At 40.2% G+C, this 22,335-nt stretch overlaps 1 protein-coding gene across 4 annotated transcripts in view; it reads right to left on the bottom strand.

The window, feature by feature from the left end:
* Positions 1 to 22,099, bottom strand: part of LOC140482294 (dehydrogenase/reductase SDR family member 9-like) — a 31,416-nt gene extending 9,317 nt beyond the window's left edge. For 2 of the 4 annotated variants that reach the window (XM_072579531.1, XM_072579532.1), the window contains exons 1-2: positions 21,567 to 21,666; positions 1,094 to 1,438 (exon numbers count right to left, since the gene is read on the bottom strand). In XM_072579531.1, the coding sequence (XP_072435632.1) occupies positions 1,094 to 1,438; positions 21,567 to 21,582 (361 nt within the window). In that variant the 5' untranslated portion in view covers positions 21,583 to 21,666. Of the gene's footprint in view, positions 1 to 1,093; positions 1,439 to 16,848; positions 16,862 to 21,566; positions 21,667 to 21,871 lie in introns of those variants that run through there. The other 2 variants (XM_072579533.1, XM_072579534.1) reach the window with 2 other exon arrangements.
* Positions 22,100 to 22,335: the final 236 nt, after the last annotated feature.

Genomic DNA, 22,335 nt, shown 5'->3' with positions numbered 1-22,335 from the left:
TCTGTTTTGCTTTATCTCTGTATTTTTTAATTTTTCTATCTGTTACATTCACATATTTCTCTTTCTGTCTCATTCTCCTTTTCTATTTTTCTTGTTTGCCTTTTTCTGTATTGATTATTTTCTGTTTCAATATATAATTTTCCTTTTCTGCTTCTCGCTCTCTGCTTTCAGATTGCTTTACTCTTCATTTCTGTTTCTCTCTTTCTCTTTTCTCTTCCTTTTACTTATTGTTTACCTTAGGTTCCAGGAAGTGGAAAGGTGTTGTGGTCATGGCAGGTTAATGATTGAGGTGGATACAGGTGTGTGTTAGTCACATGTGGGGTGCAGTTAGGTCAACAGTCCCAGGAAAGATTTTAGAAACACTACAGGGCCTGCACGAAGCTGCTTGAAAGGCTTGTCTCACTACTGTGGGACTTCACCCCAGTTATCCTGAAAATAATAAGGCATTACAGTCCCACTGCTCTTTACATCTTTCCTTACATCTTATTCATCCTCTATGCCATATCATACTCCTCCACCTATCTGCAATGGCCCTTCATGCTCTGATCTGCACCAAACCCAATACCTTCTCATTTTCTCCAGGCCAATCTATATACACCGCCTACTTCTCATGGCTGCTTTTATGCTCCGTGAGAAGTTATGGCACTTCCAATCCTGTTCACCTTCTGTACATTGCAGCAAACAAATTAACCCAAACTTGACAAAGGTATGTTTCAAAGAAGCTTTTTAAAAATGCCATTTATTTATAACTTTTTACTTTCTTAAAATAAAAACAGTTTATTGAGGGCCAACCACACAGACTCTTTAAAACAACAGTAGGAAAAACTATAAGTATGTGAAATCACGATCTTGTGTCCAATGTCCCATCAAAAATAATTGGAAGCCTCCGTTGGAAGTGACAGTGGATGGATGAATTTCTCACCCGATGTGTTTTTTCATAATTATCCCACAATTAATCTTTTTTTTATCAATTGTAATGTGCTTCATTATTCAGCATGTAAAATATTATACTAAATATTTATGAGAAGTAACTGTATTATCAGTTCTTTATACTATGGTAAATAGCTAGAAGAACCCATTGTATTGCACTTACCCCGGTTTCCTACTTCTACTTTGATCAGATCGGTTGCATTCTCAATACTATCAGATTTTGTTATATCCAACATGATTGTTTTCAACCTGCTTGAAGTCTCTTTCTTTAAGTCTTGAGCCCCTTCCTCAGTCAGGCAGCCAGCAAGCACTCGAAATCCGTCCACATCAAAGGCTTTTGCAGCAAGATTTCCAAACCCAGTATCACATCCAGTGATGAACACATACTTGTCTGAGACATTTCCTATCTTAAGTTTGTCTCGCATCCACCAGCATAGAAACCAGATTAAAAAGAAGCCCAGAGTGAATGTAAGCATTTTGCTATGAGTATAGAGTAAATGATGAGAACCTGAAAAAAAAAGTGACTTTTAGAATAGTAATGCCAAAGCTAAGTACAACAGTGATTTGCATAGAACAAAAAAACAAATATTTATATGATGCTCATTCATAATTTCCTCTTGCACTGTATTGCACAAGAATAATTACAAGTTTTTCTTAAATGTCCTAATTAAAGAAAACCTTAGGCCAAAATGAAAGATATTGCAAGGGATATATGGTGACATTTGTAATAATAAAGATGAGAGACAAAGGAACATTGGATTTGGGAGCAGGAGCAAGTCATCTGGCCTTTCAAGTCTGATCCGTATTTCAATAAGATGATGGCTGGCCTGGTTGTTGCCTCAACTCCACTTTCCTATTTGCATGCAAACTAGAACTCCCTTGTCTGTCAAAATCTATTTAACTCTCACTTGAATAATTTCAATGATCCTGCATCCACTGTATTTTAGGGAAGAGAATTCTAAATCTTCACAACCTATTCAGAGAAAACAATTCCTCACCTCTGTCTTAAAATGCAATCTCTAACCAACAAGAGGAAATATCATCCTCGTATCGATATGTTGAATCACAACAGAATATTATATCAGCAATTTCTGTTTTTGTTTCAGATTTCCAGCAACCGCAATTCTTTCGGTTTTTGCACAGAAAATATGTTTCAATCAGATTACTTCTCAATCTGCTGTACTCCAAAGGGTATAAGCCCAATGTTCACCTTTCTAGAGCAGCGTTCCAAGAGCTAGTGCTTCCAAATAAACCTGTTGTACTATAACCTGATGTTGTGTAATTTTAACTTTGTCCACCCTGGTCCAACACCAGCTCCTCCACATCATGGCAACCTTCCTTCATAAGGTAAGTCCATTATCCCAGGAATGAGTCAACTGAATCTTTGCCAAGAGCTTCTAATGCAACTATTTTGTTTTCTTCAATTAAGGAGATCAAAACTGTGCCCAGTATTTCAGATGTGGTCTCATAAATGCCCTGTATGGCCACAGTAAAGCTTCCAGATATTCATATTTTTATACGGGGAGGGAGTGGCATAATGGTATTGTTACTAGACTAGTAATCAAAAGATGCAAAAACAGAAATTGCGAACTAAACTTCCAAATCTGGCAGTATCTCTGGAGAGAAACAGAGTTAATGTTTTGAATACAATAACTGTTCTTAGAAAATTAGGAACAGTAGCAAAGTTAAAGCAGAAAGAATGGTGAGTCCCCACTACAATATTTCATATATAAACAAAGACCCTTTAGTAATTAGATTCCAGTCTGAAAGTTAACTCCTCAAATGTCTGTAATTCCAACAAGAGAAGCCAAACTTTAGCAGAAGTATGGATTGTAATAAAGATGGCACACTATGCCAACAAGGAAGCATTCATGAGCATACAGGTAAAATCACCATAGTCCTGCCAGACTACAAGGTTGCTCTCTCATTCCAGAAAGATGACTGGTTTTAACCCAAGGGTCACCACACCTCAGGTGAGCAGAGAGGTTAACAAGGAGAGTTCTTCATGGTAACCTCAGGGAGTATGGGAATTGAACCCATGTCATTGAAAACATTTTGCATCACAAACCAATTGTCCAGCCAACTGGCTTAACAGATCCCCACATGACTGTGAAAAGCATGAAAATAAATAAACTGAGTCTATCAGGTGAGCATCATGCTTAACTTGCCAAAAGATGAATGAACAACAAATGATAAACTCCCAATTAATCAGATGTAGTTTCATGACTGAGTAGTTTAGAATTTGAATGTATCACCGTACACAATATTTAGTGCTGCACCCATGAGCACTGTTGTATTTTCTGAGAAACACAATAGGAACATTCCAACATCATTTAATTATCCAAATATTTTGCAACTTCATTTAGGTGTATGTTGTGTTATACCACTCCTGTAATTACACTCCTTTTTATTTAAAAGTAGTGAATGCTCAGCTGTGTAATCAATTAATGTGATGGTCTCAAATAAACCTTTCACAAAAAACAGGAGAAAAACATCTGTGTTTAAAGTATACAAGAAACAGATGACATAGTGATGAATAGCTAATGCTATTTGGGAAGATTCAAAATAACTCAGCAGTGAATGATATCCAAGAGGTACTATTGAAGAGGTAAAACAAATTGCAAAAAGAATTAGGAGAGGCTGGTGGTTTTGTATGTGGGTCTGTAAAAGTCGCTACTGAGGAGTACCACAAACTATGATGATGTGATTCGGCCTTCTGTGGTTCTCAGGATGCAGTAAGAGTCAAAAGCATTGCCTCATGCTGGCTCCAAGCTGCACCACTCCCTACTTCCACTTTATTCTCTGGCTCATTTGATATGCTAGCAAGTGCCCCATAGAACTCATCTCTTCCTATTTTCCCCAGTCAAATCCCTGCTCACTTACATCTGTGATTCCTTGCTTTACGCCAGTTTCAGAATTTTCATGTTGTGGATTCCAAATGCCTCTTCTTTACCATGAACATGCAGTCCCTTTACATATCCATCCTCCACCCGGACACTCAGGGCTGTCCATTTCTTCCTGGAACAAAGCCCTGAACTTCCTCCATCCAACACCAGCCTCCTCTGTCTGACCAAGCTTGTCTTCACTCTGAACAACTTTTCTTTTAACAGCTCTCATTTTCTTCAGGTCAGAGAGGTGGTCATGGGTACACATATGGGTCTCAGTTATGTCCATCTCTTTATGGGATACATGGGACATTCCATGTTCCAGTTCGATTCTGACCCCCACTCACAACTCTTTCTCTGCTATATCAATGATATCATTGGTGCTGCCTCCCTCTCTAATCCAAATCATTCAAGTTTATCGATTTTGCTTCTAATTTCCACCCTGCTCTCACCTTCACTTAGTCCATCTCTGACTTCTCCCTTCTCTTCTTCAACATCTCTGTTTCTATTTCTAGAGATAGACTGGCCAGCAATATTCATAATAAACCCACCAACTCTCACAGTTACATGGACTATACATCATCATACCTTCTTTCAGGGAAGGTTCTATTCCATTCTCCCAGTTTCTTGTCTCCATCACATTTGTTCTGATGATGCCAACTTCGATGAGGGAACCTCCAAAATGTCCACCTTTTTCCTCAATCAAGGATTCCCCAGCACTATTGTTAACAGGGCCCTCAGCAAGGTCCAAACCATCTCCCACACTTCAGCTGTCACCCAGACCCCCTTCTTTTCCCACAATAGTGGTAGGTCATAAGAACATAAGAACTAGGAGTAGGAGTAGACCATCTGGCCCTGCAAGCCTGCTCCACCATTCAATAAGATCATGGCTGATATTTTCATGGACTCAGCTCCACTTACCCATGCTCTCACCATATCCCTTAATTCCTTTATTGTTCAAAAAAAAATCTATCTTAGCATCAACTACTTCACTGGGCAGGGAGTTCCATAGATTTACAACCCTCTGGGTAAAGAAGTTTCTTCTCAATCCAGACCTAGATCTGCTCCCTCCAATTTTGAGGCTAAGCCCTCTTGTCCTAGTTTCACTGCCAATGGAAACATCCTCTCTTATTCTATCTTATCTATTCCCTTCATAATTTTATATGTTTCTATAAGATCCCCTCTTGTCCTTACCTACCAGGCCACTAGCATCCACATCCAGAGGATCATTAGCCACCATTTCTGTCACCGCCCATAAGATTCCACCACCAGACACATATTCCCTTCCCCTCCCTTGTCAGCCTTCCACAGGGACCATTCCCTCCGGAACATTGCGGTCCACTCTTCCTTCACTCCCAAAACATACCTAAACCTGACGACACCCTCTACTGCAACTGCAGTATGTGCAACATCTGTCCACTTACTTCCTCCCTGCTCAGCAGGTCTGGCAGAATCTGGAGAGAAATCAGAGTTAACATTTCGAGTCGGGAGATCCTTCCTCAGAACTGATGGTAGCTAATAAAATGTCGGTCCACATGCCGAAGATAAGGCAGCGGGTGGGAGGTGTTAAGGAGTAAATGATAAATGGGGATAGATTCCAAGGACCTAAACACACCTTCCAGGTGAAGCAATGTTTTACCTGCACTTCTCACAATCTAGACTACTGCATTCACTGCTCACAATGTGGTTTCCTCTACATTGGGAAATAAAGCATAGTCTGGGTGACAGCTCTGCAGAACACTTGCGTTCTGTTCACAAAAAAGACCCTGAACTTTCAGTTGCATGCCACATCAACACACCACCTTGTTCTCTGGCCAATATCTCTGTCTTGAAGCTCCAATGAAGCTCAGCACAAGCTGGATGAGCAGCACCTCATTTTCTGCTTGCCACCTTCTGGACTCAATATTGAGTTCAATAAATTTAAGACTTGAGTTCTGCCATGTCCTTACTCCAACCCTCACAACCAGGCCTTGATATCAGATAGTCTGTTAATACACACCACCCATTGTTAGCCATGAACAGTCCCCACTAATACTATTCACCCCCCTAGCCAGATTGTTATCCATTTGGTTGCCTGTCTAACTGTTCTACTCTCTCTTTGGACTCTATCCCTATTTATCATTTACTCCTTAAGACCCTCGACCCGATGCCTTATCTTCGGCATGTGGACCGACATTTTATTAGCTACCATCAGTTCTGAGGAAGGATCACCCGACCCGAAATGTTAACTCTGATTTCTCTCCAGATTCTGCCAGGCCTGCTGAGCTTTTCCGGCAATTTTTATGTTTGTCTATGTTACAGCGATATCTGATCACTTGGAACTGGGCCTGAGTCTGTCAGGCTTCAGCAGTATGTTCCTTCTTACTCTGACTTGTAACTAGTTCCATTAATAAAGATTATTAATGATCCCTCAGAAATGAGTAGACTACAGTTCTTTACATTATGGCAGCAGTAACCAGATCAACAGAACCAGAGGCAAGCAGCAACAAGTGCCCAAAATGTCTGCCCAGTGTTAAAGGTAACCATGAGGCGAGTCCAGCAATCAGATTCCAGAAGTGGAGGAAATATCTGAAGCGAAGCTCAGTAGTGATAGGAATCAGCAGGCAATGTACTTCAAGGCCCACGAGGCACTGAATCGCAAAATAGAAAAGCCTGTGCAAAGTCTAAAGCAACCAATAGAAGGTCCACAAGCAGCAAGCAACAAGAAATGAAAGATCAACTGGCCACAGAACTGCAGATCAACACTGCAGAAAACCAAAAGCCCTCAAAGGATGGGTAAGAATCAAGCCCTCTGAAATCAACAATTCAAAGCAGGCAAAGAAATAGGGCACAATTGACACTATGCATAAACTGCAACACTGGGAATCCAACCAGCATGTTTTGTAGAGAATTGGAGTATAAAGAGATTGATCAGTCATTGTTACAACAGCAGCACAGAGAACTAAGCACACACCACAGCTGGTGCTATGTTCCACGGTGTTCTAGCAGTCAAGAACACAAAACAGCAGTGTCATTTCTTCCTGGGAATCTGGCAGATTGTCCACAAGATTTCGATGCCATGACTGCATAGAATCCTTGGATGAATTGTGGTATGCAGATATTATGATAAAAGACAAAAAGCGTCATTATCATTTGGTTATAGGGTATATGTAATTTTATTTCAGATGCTACACCATAGTTAAGGAATTCTTAGACCACCCTTGGATCAACTTCAGATACTACAGCCTTAAAAATCAGTGAAAGGACAGTTTCGGGCCATACTTTACTACAATGGAAATTCAGTCACACAGACTTGTATGTTTGCCTAACCTCAGCACTTCTTCATTGAGTGGATCTGCGTGCCTAGCTTTATGTATTTCTTGGTTAGCAGATGTTGTATGCTGAAATCAATTCAGTGCACCAAGAATCACTCTCTACTGCAGGCAATTGAGCCCTAGGACTGTGAAAAGGTAACACAGACCTTCAATTTCTCTCAGAAGAGCAGCTACAAACAAGAAAAGAAAAAAATGCATCAAATGAGATAACTAGCCATCAGAGGCCATTGCAGACCTTAGTTTGCTCTTTCAGGATACTGTCATGATGATATACATTGTTAATTTAATGGAGGATGAGACTGTAAATCTTCCTATGCTCTTACATTCAGATAAACAAGTTTATAAACTTCCTGTTGAATCTCTTCAGGAGAATGATTCCTTTTTCCCAAGATGGTATTGATAAAGTTGTAGTAAGCAACAGTTACTCTAGCCACATTTAGCTTTTTAAATTCCTCCCTGTGTAAAAGCTTGGATGACTACAAGAAGCAGGAACAAAACATTGTTCTGCTTCAAATACCATGGGAAAAAAGTGAATCATCAAATAACTTTACAACTACTGAAATGTCAACAACATGTGATATCCTGGACTATGAACTTAGAAAGGTCCTCAATCCTGCAAGAAAATTATTGTACTGACTTAGTGTAGATTCGTGAACATGGAACTTTCAGGCAGGGTGAGATGCCCCACCTGTAATAGTAGAAGCCAACCCCATACAATACATCTTTACAGCCATGTACAGAAAGCATCAATATCTATTGGGCATAATCCAAGCAAACACTGGAAATAGCCCATCAAGAGGAAGTTCAGCAATTACAAGCAGTTAATAAAATCTCTCCAGGAAGGAAGATATCCTTTACTTCAAATAAGATCAAGGCACTCAGGACTATTCAGAGCTTGGATTAGTGGTGCTGGAAGAGCACAGCAGTTCAGGCAGCATCCAAGTAGCTTTGAAATTGACGTTTCGGGCAAAAGCCCTTCATCAGGAATAAAGGTAGTGAGCCTGAAGCGTAGAGAGATAAGCTAGAGGAGGGTGGGGGTGGGGAGTCTAGAGCTGAATATTGCCTTGGATCAGCGTAATGTTGGACAGTGAATGGAGTTCAACAATATTAACAGCAAAGCCTAGTTGGAGATGTCCAACTGACTTCAAGGAACAGTTGAACAAAACCGAGCTATTGGCAGTCACAAAATGCAACTTGAGACTGAAAGAAACCAAAAGCTACTGCAGATTTCTAAAACTCTTGAACAGCTGCAACCAGTGTGCTTAACCAATTGCATAAGGGTCACAAAGCAATATTATCTGGTGAAAATGTTCTGCTACAGTCAATGAATCATGACTTTACAAACAAAAAGGAAAATCTTGAAAAGGGGGACAGAAACCTTTGGTTAACTTTGCAGAAGACTATCACAGAGAAGCAATTCCTTGTTAAGGACTAAAATTAAGGATGAACAAGTATTTTGCATCAGTATTTACTGTGGAAAAGGACATGAAAGATATAGAATGTAGGGAAATACATGGTGACATCTTGAAAAATGTCCATATTGCAGATGAGGAAGTGGTGGGTGTCTTGAAATGCATAGAAGTGGATAAATCCCCACGAGCTGATCAGGTACCCTAGACGTCTGTGGGAAGCTAGAGAAGTGATTGCTAGGCCTCTTACTGAGATATTTGTATCATCAATAGCCACAGGTGAGGTGCCGGAAGACTGGAGGCTGGCTAACGTGGTGCCACTGTTTAAGAAGGGTGGTAAAGACAAGCCAGGGAACTGTAGACCAGTGACCCTGACATCGCTGGGGGCAAGTTGTTGAAGGGATACCTGAGGGATAGGATTTACATATATTTGGAAAGGCAAGGACTGATTAGGGATTGTCAACATGGCTTTGTGTGTGGGAAATCATGTCTCATGAAACTTGATTGAGTTTTTTGAAGAAGTAATAAAGAAGATTGATGAGGGCAGAGCGGTAGATGTGATCTATATGGACTTCAGTAAGGCGTTTGACAAGGTTCCCCATGGGAGACTGGTTAGCAAGGTTAGATATCCCAGAATACAGGGAGAACTAGCCAATTGGATACAGAACTGACTCAAAGGTAGAAGACAGAGGGTGGTAGTGGAGGGTTTTTCAGACTAGAGGCCTGTGACCAGTGGAGTGCTACAAGGATCGATGCTGGTTCCACTACTTTTTGTCATTTGTATAAATGATTTGGATGTGAGCATAAGAGGCATAGTTAGTAAGTTTGCAGATGACACCAAAATTGGAGGTGTAGTGGACAGTGAAGAGGGTTACCTCAGATTACAACAGGACTTGATCAGATGGACCAATGGGCTGAGAGGTAGCAGATAGCGTTTAATTTGGATAAATGCGAGGTGCAGCAAATCTTAGGAGGACTTATACACTTAATGGTAAGGTCCTGGGGAGTGTTGCTGAACAAAGAGACCTTGGAGTGCAGGTTCATAGCTCCTTGAAAGTGGAGTCGCAGATCGATAGGATAGTGAAGAAAGCATTTGGTATGCTTTCCTTTATTGGTCAGAGTACTGAGTACAGGAGTTGGGAGGTCATGTTGTGACTGTACAGGACATTGATTAGGCCACTGTTGGAATATTGCATGCAATTCTGGTCTCCTTCCTATTGGAAAGATGTTGTGAAACTTGAAAGGGTTCAGAAAAGATTTACAAGGATGTTACCAGGGTTGGAGGATTTCAGCTATAGGGAGAGGCTGAACAGGCTGGGTTTGTTTTCCCTGGAGCATCGGCGGCTGAGGATTGACCTTATGGAGGTTTACAAAATTATGAGGGACATGGATAGGATAAATAGACAAAGTCTTTTCCCTGGAATGGGGGAGTCCAGAACTAGAGGGCATAGGTTTGGGGTGAGAGACGAAAGCTATAAAAGAGACCTAAGGGGCAACTTCTTCATACAGAGGGTGGTGCGTGAATGGAATGAGCTGCCAGAGGATGTGGTGAAGGCTGGTACAATTGCAACATTTAAGGGGCATTTGGATGGGTGTATGAATAGGAAGGGTTTGAAGGGATATGGGCCGGGTGCTGGTAGGTGTGACTAGATTGGGTTGGGATATCTAGTTGGCATGGACTGGTTACTAAAGGGTATGTTTCCTTGCTGTACATCTCTATGACTGTATTGACCAAAACTGCGCACAATACTTCAGGTGTGGTGTCACCAAGGTTCTGATCAAGACATCCCTGCTCTTGTACTCAAAGCCTCAACCTACCAGCTGACTATTTCACCAATTGCTACTCGTCCATGATTACTTTCAGCGACTGGCATTTAGGTTGAAATACAACTCCCTATTTCAACTTAATTGCCATTCAGGTAACAATTAGCCTTCTTGCTTTTACTACTAAAATGGATAGCCTTACATTTATCCACATTATACTTCACCTGCCATGCAATTGCTCACTCACTCAATTTGTCCAAATCACACAGCAGTCTCTCTGCATCTTTCTTACAGTTTACCCTCCCATCCAGTTTTGAGTTGTCTGCAAGCTTGGCGATATTATGTTTAGTTCCCCCCCCCCCCCCCCCCCCCTCCCCCCCCCCCCCCCCCTCCCCCCCCCCCCCCCCCCCCCCCCCTATTATTAATATATGTTTTGAATAGCTGGGGCCCAAGCACTAATCCTATTGGACCCCAGTGGTCACTGGCTACTGCTCAGAAAATGGCCTATTTACTCCAACTGATCATTTCTTTTCTGCCAGATAGTTCTCTATCCATGTCAGTACACTACCCCCAATCACATACACTTTCAGTTTTCATACTAATCTTTTACGTGGGATCTTATTGAAAACCATCTGAAAGTTCTAGGAAACTATATTCACTAGTTCCCTCTAATGAAATTTACTAGCTACATCCATGAAGAATTCCAATAGATTTCTTTAGTATGATTTTCCTCTCATCAATCCAAGCTGACTCTGTCCAATCCTGTCCACTGGTTTCCAAATGATCTGCTACTAAATCTTTTACAATGGATTGTAGCATTTTCTCTCCTACCGATGTTAAACTAGCTGGTCTATAATTCCCTGTTACTCTCTACTTTATTTTTTTTTAAATAGTAGGGTTTTATTAGCTGTCCTCCAATCTATAGAAATTGTTCCAGAATCTACTGAATCTTGAAAGATAACCATCAATACGTCCATTATTCCTAATGATACTTTCTTAGGCACTGAGGAATGCATCTTATTAAACTCCAGGGATTTATTGGCTTTTAATTCCATTAATTTTCCCAACACCATTCCTCCACTAATACTGAATTCCTTCAGTTTCTCTCATTCATTGTTCCCCAACTTTTTGGGAACATTATTTTTAATCCTCCTTTGTGAAGACAGAACCAAAATATGTATTTAATTAGTCTTTCATCTCTTTGTTCCCGATCAGAATGCTCCTTGTTTGTAAGTGACCGACATTTGTCATCACTGATCTTTTCTCTTCACATGCATATAGAAGCTTTTATAATAGATCTTCACAAGTTCACTCTTGTACTTTATTTTCCCTCTTAATCAATCTCTTTATCTTCCTTTGATGGAATCTAATCTGCCCCCAATCCTCAGATCTTTTGGCCCATGTGTATCTCCTTTCCTCGTATTTAATACCAAGCCTAATTCTACTTGTTAGCCATGGTCACTTCTCCTGTTCTATTTTTATGCCTGACTGGAATGAAAAATTCTTGCAGTTCTTTCATGCACTCTTTAAATAATTGTTATTGCCCATTTCCTATTAACCCTTTAAACAATGCTCCCCAACTTATCATATCCAATTTGTGCCTTATGCCATCACAGTTTCCTTTATTTAAATTCAGGCCCTTAGTCTCAGAATCAACAATGCCATTCTTCATTTCAATAAAGAGTTCTATTATAAACAAAAAAAATCTAGAAATCAGAAACAAAATGAAAAATTGCTGGAAAAACTCAGCAGGTCTGGCAACATCTGTGGATAGAAAGCAGAGCTGACATTTCAGTCCAATTACCTTTCTTAGAACTTATTTTAGCTTGGAAACGGTTAGTATATAAGCTGAATATGGGGTAGGGAAAGGGGTGGAGATGTAGCCCAGAGACAGAGAGACAAACATTTGGGAATAGGTAGAGGTCAGCCTGGGAGAATGAATAGCTGCTAATGGAAATCGAGAGTGGCTGAAGGATTGTTTGTGGTAGCAGGCCATGTAATTGTGTCAGGAGATGAGAGAAGGTGTTCAGGCCCTAAAATTATTGAAGTCGATATTGAGTCCAGAATGGTGCAAGGTTCCAAAGCAGTTAATGAGGTGTTCATGTTCTGCAAAGAAGTCAGCCGGTCTGCTCTTCATCTCCTCTCCCATGTAAAGGAGACCACATTATGAGCAATGAATACAATGGAGACTATATACAACCCCCATTATCATTTTCCTCCCAAGGTGTTTCTCAGCTCTATCCATTTTTATTCTTCCTCACTATTGTGTTAAAGTATTCCCAACCAGAAATGCTACCCCACTTCTTTTTCCTTTGTCTATCTTTCTAAAAACCAAACACTCGCTGGTTAATCAGTTCCAATCCCTAGTCACCCTGCACCCATGTCTCTGTAATCCTAACGATACCATATCTGTTTGTATCTGTTTTCATCCAATTTATTGCAAATATTCTGCTAATAAAATTTTTAAAAAGCCTTTAGTCTTGTCATCTTAGCATTTTTAGGCCTGTTCATGCATTTTTATTCAATGGTTTTTGCTCTCCACCTATCACATTTCTAATTTCTGATTTTATCTTTTGTTCTTGCCATTGTTTTCCTCTCTACTGTCTACATGTTTTGGTTTCCATCCCTTGCCATTTTAGTTTAAACCTTCCACAAACATGTGAGTGAATATACCCCCAGGACATCAGCTCTGGCCCTGCCCAGGTGCAAACTGTCTAGTTTGTACTGGTTCTCTCCCCTTCCCCTGAAGAATCAGTCCCAATAGCTTCAGAATCTGAAACCCTGCCCCTTGGCACCATCTCCCCAGCATGTGTATCTCACATAGTCATTTGAAATATCCTGTTATTTCCATTCTGACTAGCACGTAGATGGGTTTGATAACTTATAGGTCTTAACCTAATTCCTCCACACCAAATTTTCTGCAGAGATACATCTTTGTAACTACTGTAGAAGCTAACATCTGCTTTTAATAATTTACACCAAGGCAGAGTTCAGTAATGTTGATGTTCTGAATCTGGAAGACATCTTCAGGCAGGCATGGAGTGCAGAGGAAAGATGAGATTCTTTCTGTTGCCTAGAGCCATGTCTACATTCAATGGTTATAATAGGTAATCAGATTAAATTGAAAATACAAGTTAGTACAGGTTTGAATATGACTTGAATCTGATTGAAATGTTGAAACATTCTTAGAACATAGAACATAGAAAAGTATAGCACAGAACAGGTCCTTTGGCCTATGATGTTGCGCCAAGAGTTAATCCTAATGTAAAATAAAATAACCTAACCTACGCACCCCTCAATTCACTACTATCTACATGCATGTCCAGCAGTCGCTTAAATGTCCCAAATGACTGTGCTTCCACCACCACTGATGGCAACACATTCCATGCATTCACAACTCTCTGCATAAAGAACCTTTTTCTAACGTCCCCTCTATAACTTTCTCCTAATAGCTTAAAACTATGAACCCCTCATACCAGTCAATCCTGCCCTGGGGAAGCATCTCTGGCTATTGACTCTATCTATTCCTTTCATTATTTTGTACACCTCGATCAGGTCACCTCTCTTCCTCCATATCTCCAGAGAGAAAAGTCCGAGCTTATTCAACCTCTCTTCATAAGGCAAGCCCTCCAGTCCAGGCAGCATCCTGGTAAACCTTCTTTGCACCCTCTGCAAAGCCTCTGTATCTTTCCGATAGAAGGGCGACCAGAACTGGACACAATATTCTAAGTGTGGTCTCACCAGGGACTTGTAGAGCTTAGCAAAACATTGCGACTCTTAAACCCGATCCTCCTGTTGATGAAAGCCAAAACACCATATGCTTTCTTAACAACCCTATCCACTTGGGTGGCAACTTTGAGGGATCTATGTCCTTGCACATCAAGATCCCTCTGTTCCTCCACACTGCCAAGAATCCTGTCTTTAATCCTATATTCAGCATTCAGGTTCGACCTTACAAAATGCATCACTTCGCATTTTTCTAGGTTGAACTCCATTTGCCATTTCTGCAAATTGTTCCACATAAAGGCTGCAGCATGCAATAGCCCTCAATACTATCAATGCCACCTCCAACCTTTGTGTCATCTGCAAATTTACTCAACCACTCCTCAACCACCTCACCCAAGTCGTTTATAAAAACTACAAAGAGCAGAGGTCCAAGAACAGAGCCCTGCAGGACCCCACTCAACACTGACCTCCAGGAAGAATACTTTCCATCTACAACCACTCTCTGCCTTCTGTCAGCTAACCAATTCTGAATCCAGATAGCCAAATCTCCCTGTATCCCATACTTCCTGATTTTATGAATGATCCTATCATGGGGAACCTTATCAAATGCCAAACTGAAGTCCATATACACCACATCCACTGTTCAACCTTTGTCAATCTGTCTTGTCACCTCCTCAAAGAACTCAATAAGAATTGTGAGGCATGCCCTGCCCCTCACAAAGCCATGCTGACTGCCTTTAATCACGCTATGCTTTACCAAATAGTCATAAATCCTATACCTCAGAATTCTTTCCAAAGCTTTGCTGACCACAGACGTAAGACTGACTGGTCTGTAGTTGCCAGGGATTTCCCTATTACCCTTCTTGAAAAGAGGAACATTTGCCTCCTTCCAATCCTCCCGTATGACTCCCATGGAAAGTCAGTGGCTTAGCAACCTCCTTTCTCACTTCCCAGAGCAGCCTAGGATAAATCTGGTCTGGCCCTGGGGACTTGTCAATCTTAATGTTTGCCAAAATTTCCAGCACATCAACTTCATCAATCTTGATCTGCTCAAGCCTGTATCCCAGTTCCTCAAAGTTCTCATTCACAACAAGGTCACTTTCCTTAGCGAAAACCAAAGCAAAAATCTCATTTAGGTCCTCCCCTATCTGCTCAGACTCCACACACAAGTTCCCTACGCTATCCTTGATCAGCCCTACCTTCTCCCTGGTCATTCTCTTATTCCTCACATATGAGTAAAATGCCTTCGAGGTCTCCCAAATCCTTCCTGCCAAGCCTTTTTCATGCCCCCTCCTGGCTCTCCTCAGTCTATTACTGAGCTCCTTTCTAGCAAGCCTGTAATCATCAAAAGCTGTGCTAGATCCTTGCTTCCTCCACCTTACGTTAGCTGCCTTCTTCCTGTTGACAAGAAGCTCCTCTGTTCTCGTCATCCAAGGCTCCTTAATCTTACCCCTTCTTACCTGTCTCAGAGGAACAAATTCATGCATCACTCACAACAACTGTTTCTTAAATCGTCTTCACATACTGGCTGTGCCCTTTATGTGGAACAATTGCTCCCAGTCTGTATTACCCAACTCCTGTCTGGTAGCGTCATAATTTCCTTTTCCCCAATTAAATATCTTACCTCGGTACCTGCTCCTTTCCCTCTCCAAGGCTATGGTAAATGTGAGGCAGTTGTGATCACTGTCACCAAAGTGTTCTCCTACCACGAGATCTGACATCCGTCCTGGCTCATTGCTGAGCACCAAATCCAAAATGGCCTCTCCCCTCGTTGGCCTGTCTACATACTGAGTAAGGAAACCCTCCTGAACACACCTGACAAAAACAGCTCCATCCAAACCACTTGCACATAGGAAGGTTCCAGTCGATATTGGGCAAGTTGAAATCACCAATGACATTTTTCCAGAATCTGCCCACCTATGAGTTCTTCAATCTTTCTACTGCTATTAGGGGGTCTGTAAAAAACCCCCAATGAGGTGACTGTTCCTTTGCTGTCCCTAACTTCAACCCATACTGACTAGTCGACAAACCTTCCTCAACAACCTTCATTTCTGTATGGATCAATTATTTAGGGATCAAATTCATTCTTCTGATCTGAAGAGAATTCGGTTATCTTCAGGCTGCACCGCTTTCAGTAAAACCAATTTTTATGTAAGATGACATTGAAATACTGAAGTGTACTTATGTATTCAAGAACAGCGGGCATTCAGAGCTGTTCAATCCCTTCAAGTATTTTAAACCAAGTGGGTGCTTTAACTGATAAATGACCCTAAAATCCTAAATGAGAATGCAAGTACAATATTCATTTTTCTAAGCAATATGGTTTAGAAATTTCCTTAACTGATGTAGCTCATAAATAATTAATAAATAATCAACGTATTAATCTTTCATTTCTTTTCAAAAGGGCATCTACTTATCTTTTGAACATGTTTATAATATCCAATATCCATCTTTGTTACTGTATTACACAATTATATTATTCTTTGTGTGGTTTACCCTTATTTCTTTCTCATTTCTTCACTTTTATCTTAAGGTATTTTTTAAAAACTTCATTGTAATAAAAAATTTGTTAGCTCAGTGGAAGTCTGTGTTTTATGGCTGTATTTTAAACTATATGATGAAATCCATTTTCTTTGTATCTATTTTGTATGGTTAAACAAGCCAGCTGTGATCATTGCATTATTCAATAAATTCAGTGTTCCATTTTGCCTATGAAAAAGGGAGAGGCCAGTTACCAGGTGCTCAATAGGTCACTCAGAGTATTTCAAAAGTGACGGAACAATCATTTGGGTGGAGGCAATCAGAAGCAGAGGTTGCTACCTTTAAATTCTGGTCAGTGAGGTCCTTGGAAGTAAGGAGAAGAGGCCTGATCCCAAAGTGTCACTGCTGTAGTGGCTCCAAACACTTGGCCTCAGAGGTTCTGGAAGCCAATCGGTGCAGCTAAATTGGCACTGAGGTTTAGGAAAAGACCTGGCAGCCGTGGGAGATTAGGAGAAGCGATAGTGAATAATAATCCAGAGCATCTGAAAATGAGGATGAAGGAAGCTTAGAAGCAGCATTTGCTCTGTGCAAAGCGCAACATTAGAGCTTGGAGAAACCCAGGGCAATATGGCTAGTTGAAGCTAGCTGTCTGTGAAAAAACCTGGAGTTGTGCAGTCCAGTAGCTACTGAAGTGTATTTTCAAGAATCCAGAGAAGTGTGGTTCCAAGAAACAATTATTGAAAATTCAGTTCTGAAGAAGGGTCACTGAACCTGAAACATTACTTTGCTTTCTCTCTACAGATACTGCCAGATCTGCTGAGCATTTCCAGCAATTTGTGATTTTGCCTCATGTTAACTCTGGATGAATGTATAGATAATGTAGATTGTTTTACTGTGCTATATTTGACTCAGAACATTTATTGTTGTTTCTTTAAACCTGTGGACTCTCAGGGTTTTATTCTCTTAATAATGCCTGGAACTTCACATTTTCTCTCCTTTTTGCAAAACATTTACTTATCCCTAGCCCGATTTGACAAAAATTTGGCAATCTGGTCTGGGATCATAACTCCAATATCTCTTCTCATTCAAGGTAAAATAGTGTATCCTAGACAGGGACGAAGGGAGGATGTTAACCATACTAACTCTGCCCTGAGACAGATCAGTGTGACCTATAATCAGTGTGTTATTGAAGATCAAGTTACACTTGCTACCTTAAACACCAATACACAGTAAAGAAAGAAATTACAGCTTTGTGGAGAAACTGCAGTTACTTCTATGAACAGAATGAAAATCTATTCCTGTGATAACAACTAAGCACAATGCTGAGAAAAGTCATTTATTGTTTGAAAAGAATGGAATGAGATTTTTTAGAATTTAAGGCAAAAGCAAACACCAAGGCAGGCCTTGCTGGGGCAATCTAGTTGAGTGGAATGATTTTTGAAAGGTATCAGAAGATTCAACCAGGTGTTGAAGGGAAAAAATAGCCTGCTGAAAGCTGGTAGTATGTTGGGATTTAATCTTGTATTGTTATCCATTTCCAGAAGGGCAGTGCACAGAAAAAAGGGAACCCAGTTGAGCTGATAGGTAACATGGAGGTATCATTTCTTCATTGCTGTCTGTGAAGTATGGTTCAAACTATGTTGATTTTAGTTTGTTAAGGGAGATGTCTTACAATGAGAAAGAAAATAAAGAACTGGGAATGCTGGAGACCTGAGACAAAAACAGGTATTGCCAGTGAAACCCCATTTTGCTAAAGTCACCAGACTAGTAATGTTAACTCTGCTTTCTGCCCACAAATACTGTCAGACCTGTTGAGTTTCACCAGTGTTTTCTGCTTTTGTCTTAAAATATCAAATGTTATCCCACATTAGTCATTGTAAATTTCATTTGTTTTTAGAAAGTCATCAATCCCTTTGGGCTCACAAGACCTTAACCTTTTCGGATAATTTCAATTTCAGAATTCCAGAGGTATCTTGTTTTGCTCATCTTTATTCCTACAGCAACATCCCTCTATGCTTAGTTGATGGAACGGTACCTACCTGTCTAAAAAAATAGATTTGTACACTGTAGGCAATGACTTTTCATGGTCATGACATCTCTAAGGTGGTTGTTTTCTATTTAGTGAAATGAAACATTTAAGCGTCCACATGGAACATGATGACAGAAGTATGCAGCTAAAATTATGTGGATTTTGAGAGGTGTAGGAGAGCTGGATACTATAAGAAGTAGCAAAGAATAATGAGAACTGCAGTCTACTACTTCAATCTACAGGGTAGGAAGGTTTGAATATACCAGTCCCTGTTGCTTCTTCGATGAAAAATAATGTGAAATAGAGTTGTAACTTCTTCTAATTTCAATGGCAAAGTTATGAGCCAGCTGGAAGAGAAGGAATAATCAAGGATGCAACAATTACAGGTTGGATTAGCAGCATGATAGCAGTGAAAAAACCGAGAAAGCTGAGGGTGTCCAAAGGATCTAAATAAAGCTTTAAAGAGATGTCATAATTCCCGGCCAACCATTGAATAAACTTTCCAATATATTGATGAGGAAACGGATTTGTCGTTTTAGCTTTACTTTTTGTTTATTTCTGACCTATGATCACACTGTGTATCGCTGTAATGTAACACTCTTTCTTTATTTCTCTATTCTGTAAGTAAGGATTGTATCTACGTACCTTTGTACTTAAAATAGTGCTGTACCATTGGGAGGAAACAATGGTCGCCCATGTTAATGGGCATTTCCATTGCTTGGAAAGAGTATCAAATGGACAGCATGATGTAATTAATCGTTTTCCCAAAGTGGAAGCGATCATGGATGATCTACTCATTTATGGATGTGGATGTGAAAGAAGCCATCATACACCATGATCAGAATCAAATGAAACTCATAGAGATAGCTCTCTAGATGAGCCTTAATATAAACAAGAAAAGATTGTAACTCAGAATAACTAAATTAAAGTACCTCTCTCATGTATTGACAGGAAAAGGACTTCAGTTTGATCTTGAGAAGATTAGCTCTGTAACTGAAATGCAACAGCAACAGAAGTGAAAGTAGTGCAAGATTTGTTGGGTTTGTGAACTACCTGGCAAAGTTCTTGCCTAAATTGACAGAGTACAAAACCATATGCACGCTCACTGGAAAGGATGTGTATTGGCACTGAGGCATAGAACAAGGAGCGACTTTCACTCACCAAAGTACTGGTCATGGGCATTCCAATGTGAAAGTAGTATGATGTCAACAATGAAATCACAACACGTGATGGCAGTGAGTCAGGATTTGAACAACTTTCACACATCAACAAGAACTGGTTGTGTTTGTGTCCAGAGTATTAATGCCAACTGAGTGACATTTCTTGGAACCAGAGAAGGAGTATCAACTCAGGGGTGAATAAATATCAAATGAAAAGCCAATAACAATTTGCATAACCATTAAAAGATTTGATTTCTTTAACAATTGTGGATACAATGCATGGGCAGGAATAAGTTAATATGGTACTGAGTAGAATGAGGAAATATTTTTTGTTATGAGTGAGACTTTTCTTTATAGCCCATACAAACTGGGTAACCTGCAGTTCCAAATTATTGTGTACACAATTTTGATTTTTTTCAATGAAAAGGAGATCTTCAGAAAAATGCCTTTATGCACTGTGTTCTTCAACTTGCTATGGTCATGTGACCTTTGACGCACTTCTTTGCAGCTTAAAGCAAGAAAGTATTCCAGCCCAGGCGTGGAACATTTTCCAGATATACAATACAATTTCTTCAATTGTTGTCTATTCCATTGTTCAGTCATGAGACTTGTGTGCAGCACCTGTTTCTCTACTGTAAACATTCTGTAACCTAAACTCTGATTATATTCGTCATCCTGTTCTTTCTAATTTCTTCTCCACCTTGAAGATCCTTCTGAAATACAATATCTAACTACCAACTTGCAATTACATATAACCAAGTAGCAAACCTCATGCACTGTTATCAGGCAAAATTTAATTCCAAAACAACCAGGGAGATAATAGAACAGCTGGAACAAAAAAAATTGTTCACAGTGGGTATCTTTGATACATACTAAATGCCTGGACTTGGGTACAGAAAGTATAATTTCAAAATTTGCAGAAAATATAATTGAGAATTGTGTGTAGGGGTGTGGTAGCAGATTCCAGCAGGACATACATTGATAGACTGGGAAATGAGCAGAGCAAATTAAACTTAGACAAGTAGGAGGCAATTGTGGGACAAGTGGAAAGGGAGAATATAATCTAAATGATACAATTTCAAAGGCTGCACAGGAACAAATTGGGGTGTACATGAGCAAGTCTTTGAAGGTTCAAGGACAAATTGTGAATGATGTTAAAACCATAATTGGGATGTTTAGTATAAGTAGAGATATAGTGTACCCAAGCTGAATAAAACACATATTAGGATCAGTTGAATTATTATTGTAACTATTTTTGCCTCCACACTTTAGGAAGGATATCAAAGCCTTCGAACCTAACATGCATCTCATCTTAGGGTGGAGCTGAGGTTTGCTAGTACGGCACTGTGCCAGAGTTAAGCTTCAGTTACTTGGAGTGTCAGAGAAACAAGGATTGTTCTCCTTACAACAGTGAAGTTTATGTGTTTGAGCTAGATGTTTATCTTTACATATATATCTTTAGATACATATATATATCTTTATATATCTTTACACCTGTGTATTCTGATTACTAACCGTTTATAACTTGGAGGTTCCTCCTTATTTACTCAGTTGTCAATGCTGCAGCATGAGAATTTTAAAATCGAGCCTTTACCTGACAAACTGCTAATATACCTAAGCAAGGGCCAGGGATAGACCAGCATGAGTTGCTGTGATTCAGGATACAGACATTGGAGAATTGGATGAACTCAATTTTATCGACATAAGCGTGTTGGAATAACCGCCTCTCTTTTTTTTCCTTTAATTCAGGTCAGCTTCTCCGAATTGACCTATTTGTTTTGCTCTAGTAAATGTAATTTGTTGTTGAAGTGCAAATTACATATCGAATTACTCCTTTCTCCAAGTATAAACATGCTTAACTCCATTACCGTAGTTGCTCTTCATGATCCATTCAGTTTCAACCTTGAATGACTCATCTCTGACTATCTCACTGGCGGATTTGAGATTTCGTCTGTCTGCTTCGGCTGGTGCGGTTGTTGTGATCAATTGATCAATTGAGAAATAATCTGTAACTTTGAGGGACCCTATAGCCTGCAACCTCTTCCGCATTGCGATATTGACCAACTATTTCAGCGTTACTTCTGTCTATCCTAACTTACAAACCTATAAACTTGAGCGGATTTTTTGGGCTCCCATACATCAAAGCAAAACGTAACAGAAAGAGTGATCTTACCTAAAGAACATTCAAACCTTCTCTGTTGTAAAGTCGAGAGGGCGCCGGAACCTGAGTGGTTTCTGTTTCTCACTTTGCACTTTAGTCCCGGATTGATTGTTCATAAACCTCACTGTGGAGTTCACCGACTGCCAGGTCTCCCTGGGGCAGTTTAATCCTAAAACGATGTTATATGATGCGTTGGAGTTGAAGTGGCAAAATAAGTCAAAACTCATTCGCCAAAGCAGCACTTCATATGGAAGTGGGGAGTTATGAAACTGTGGGTGTGACGAAGATGTGCATATTAATAAGAACTTGCCGGGAACGTGCTTAATATGTATGATTTGGAGATGCCGGTTTTGGACTGGGGTGTACAAAGTTAAAAGTCACACAACACCGGGTTATAGTCCAACAGGTTTAATTGGAAGCACACTAGCTTTCGGAGCGACGCTCCTTCATCAGGTGGTAGTGGAGGGCTCGATAGT

The sequence above is a fragment of the Chiloscyllium punctatum genome, chromosome 10, assembly GCF_047496795.1.
Source record: "Chiloscyllium punctatum isolate Juve2018m chromosome 10, sChiPun1.3, whole genome shotgun sequence".
Lineage (NCBI taxonomy): Eukaryota > Metazoa > Chordata > Chondrichthyes > Orectolobiformes > Hemiscylliidae > Chiloscyllium > Chiloscyllium punctatum.
The sequence above is the reverse complement of the archived record's forward strand: the minus strand, read 5'-3'. Positions and strand labels throughout refer to the sequence as shown.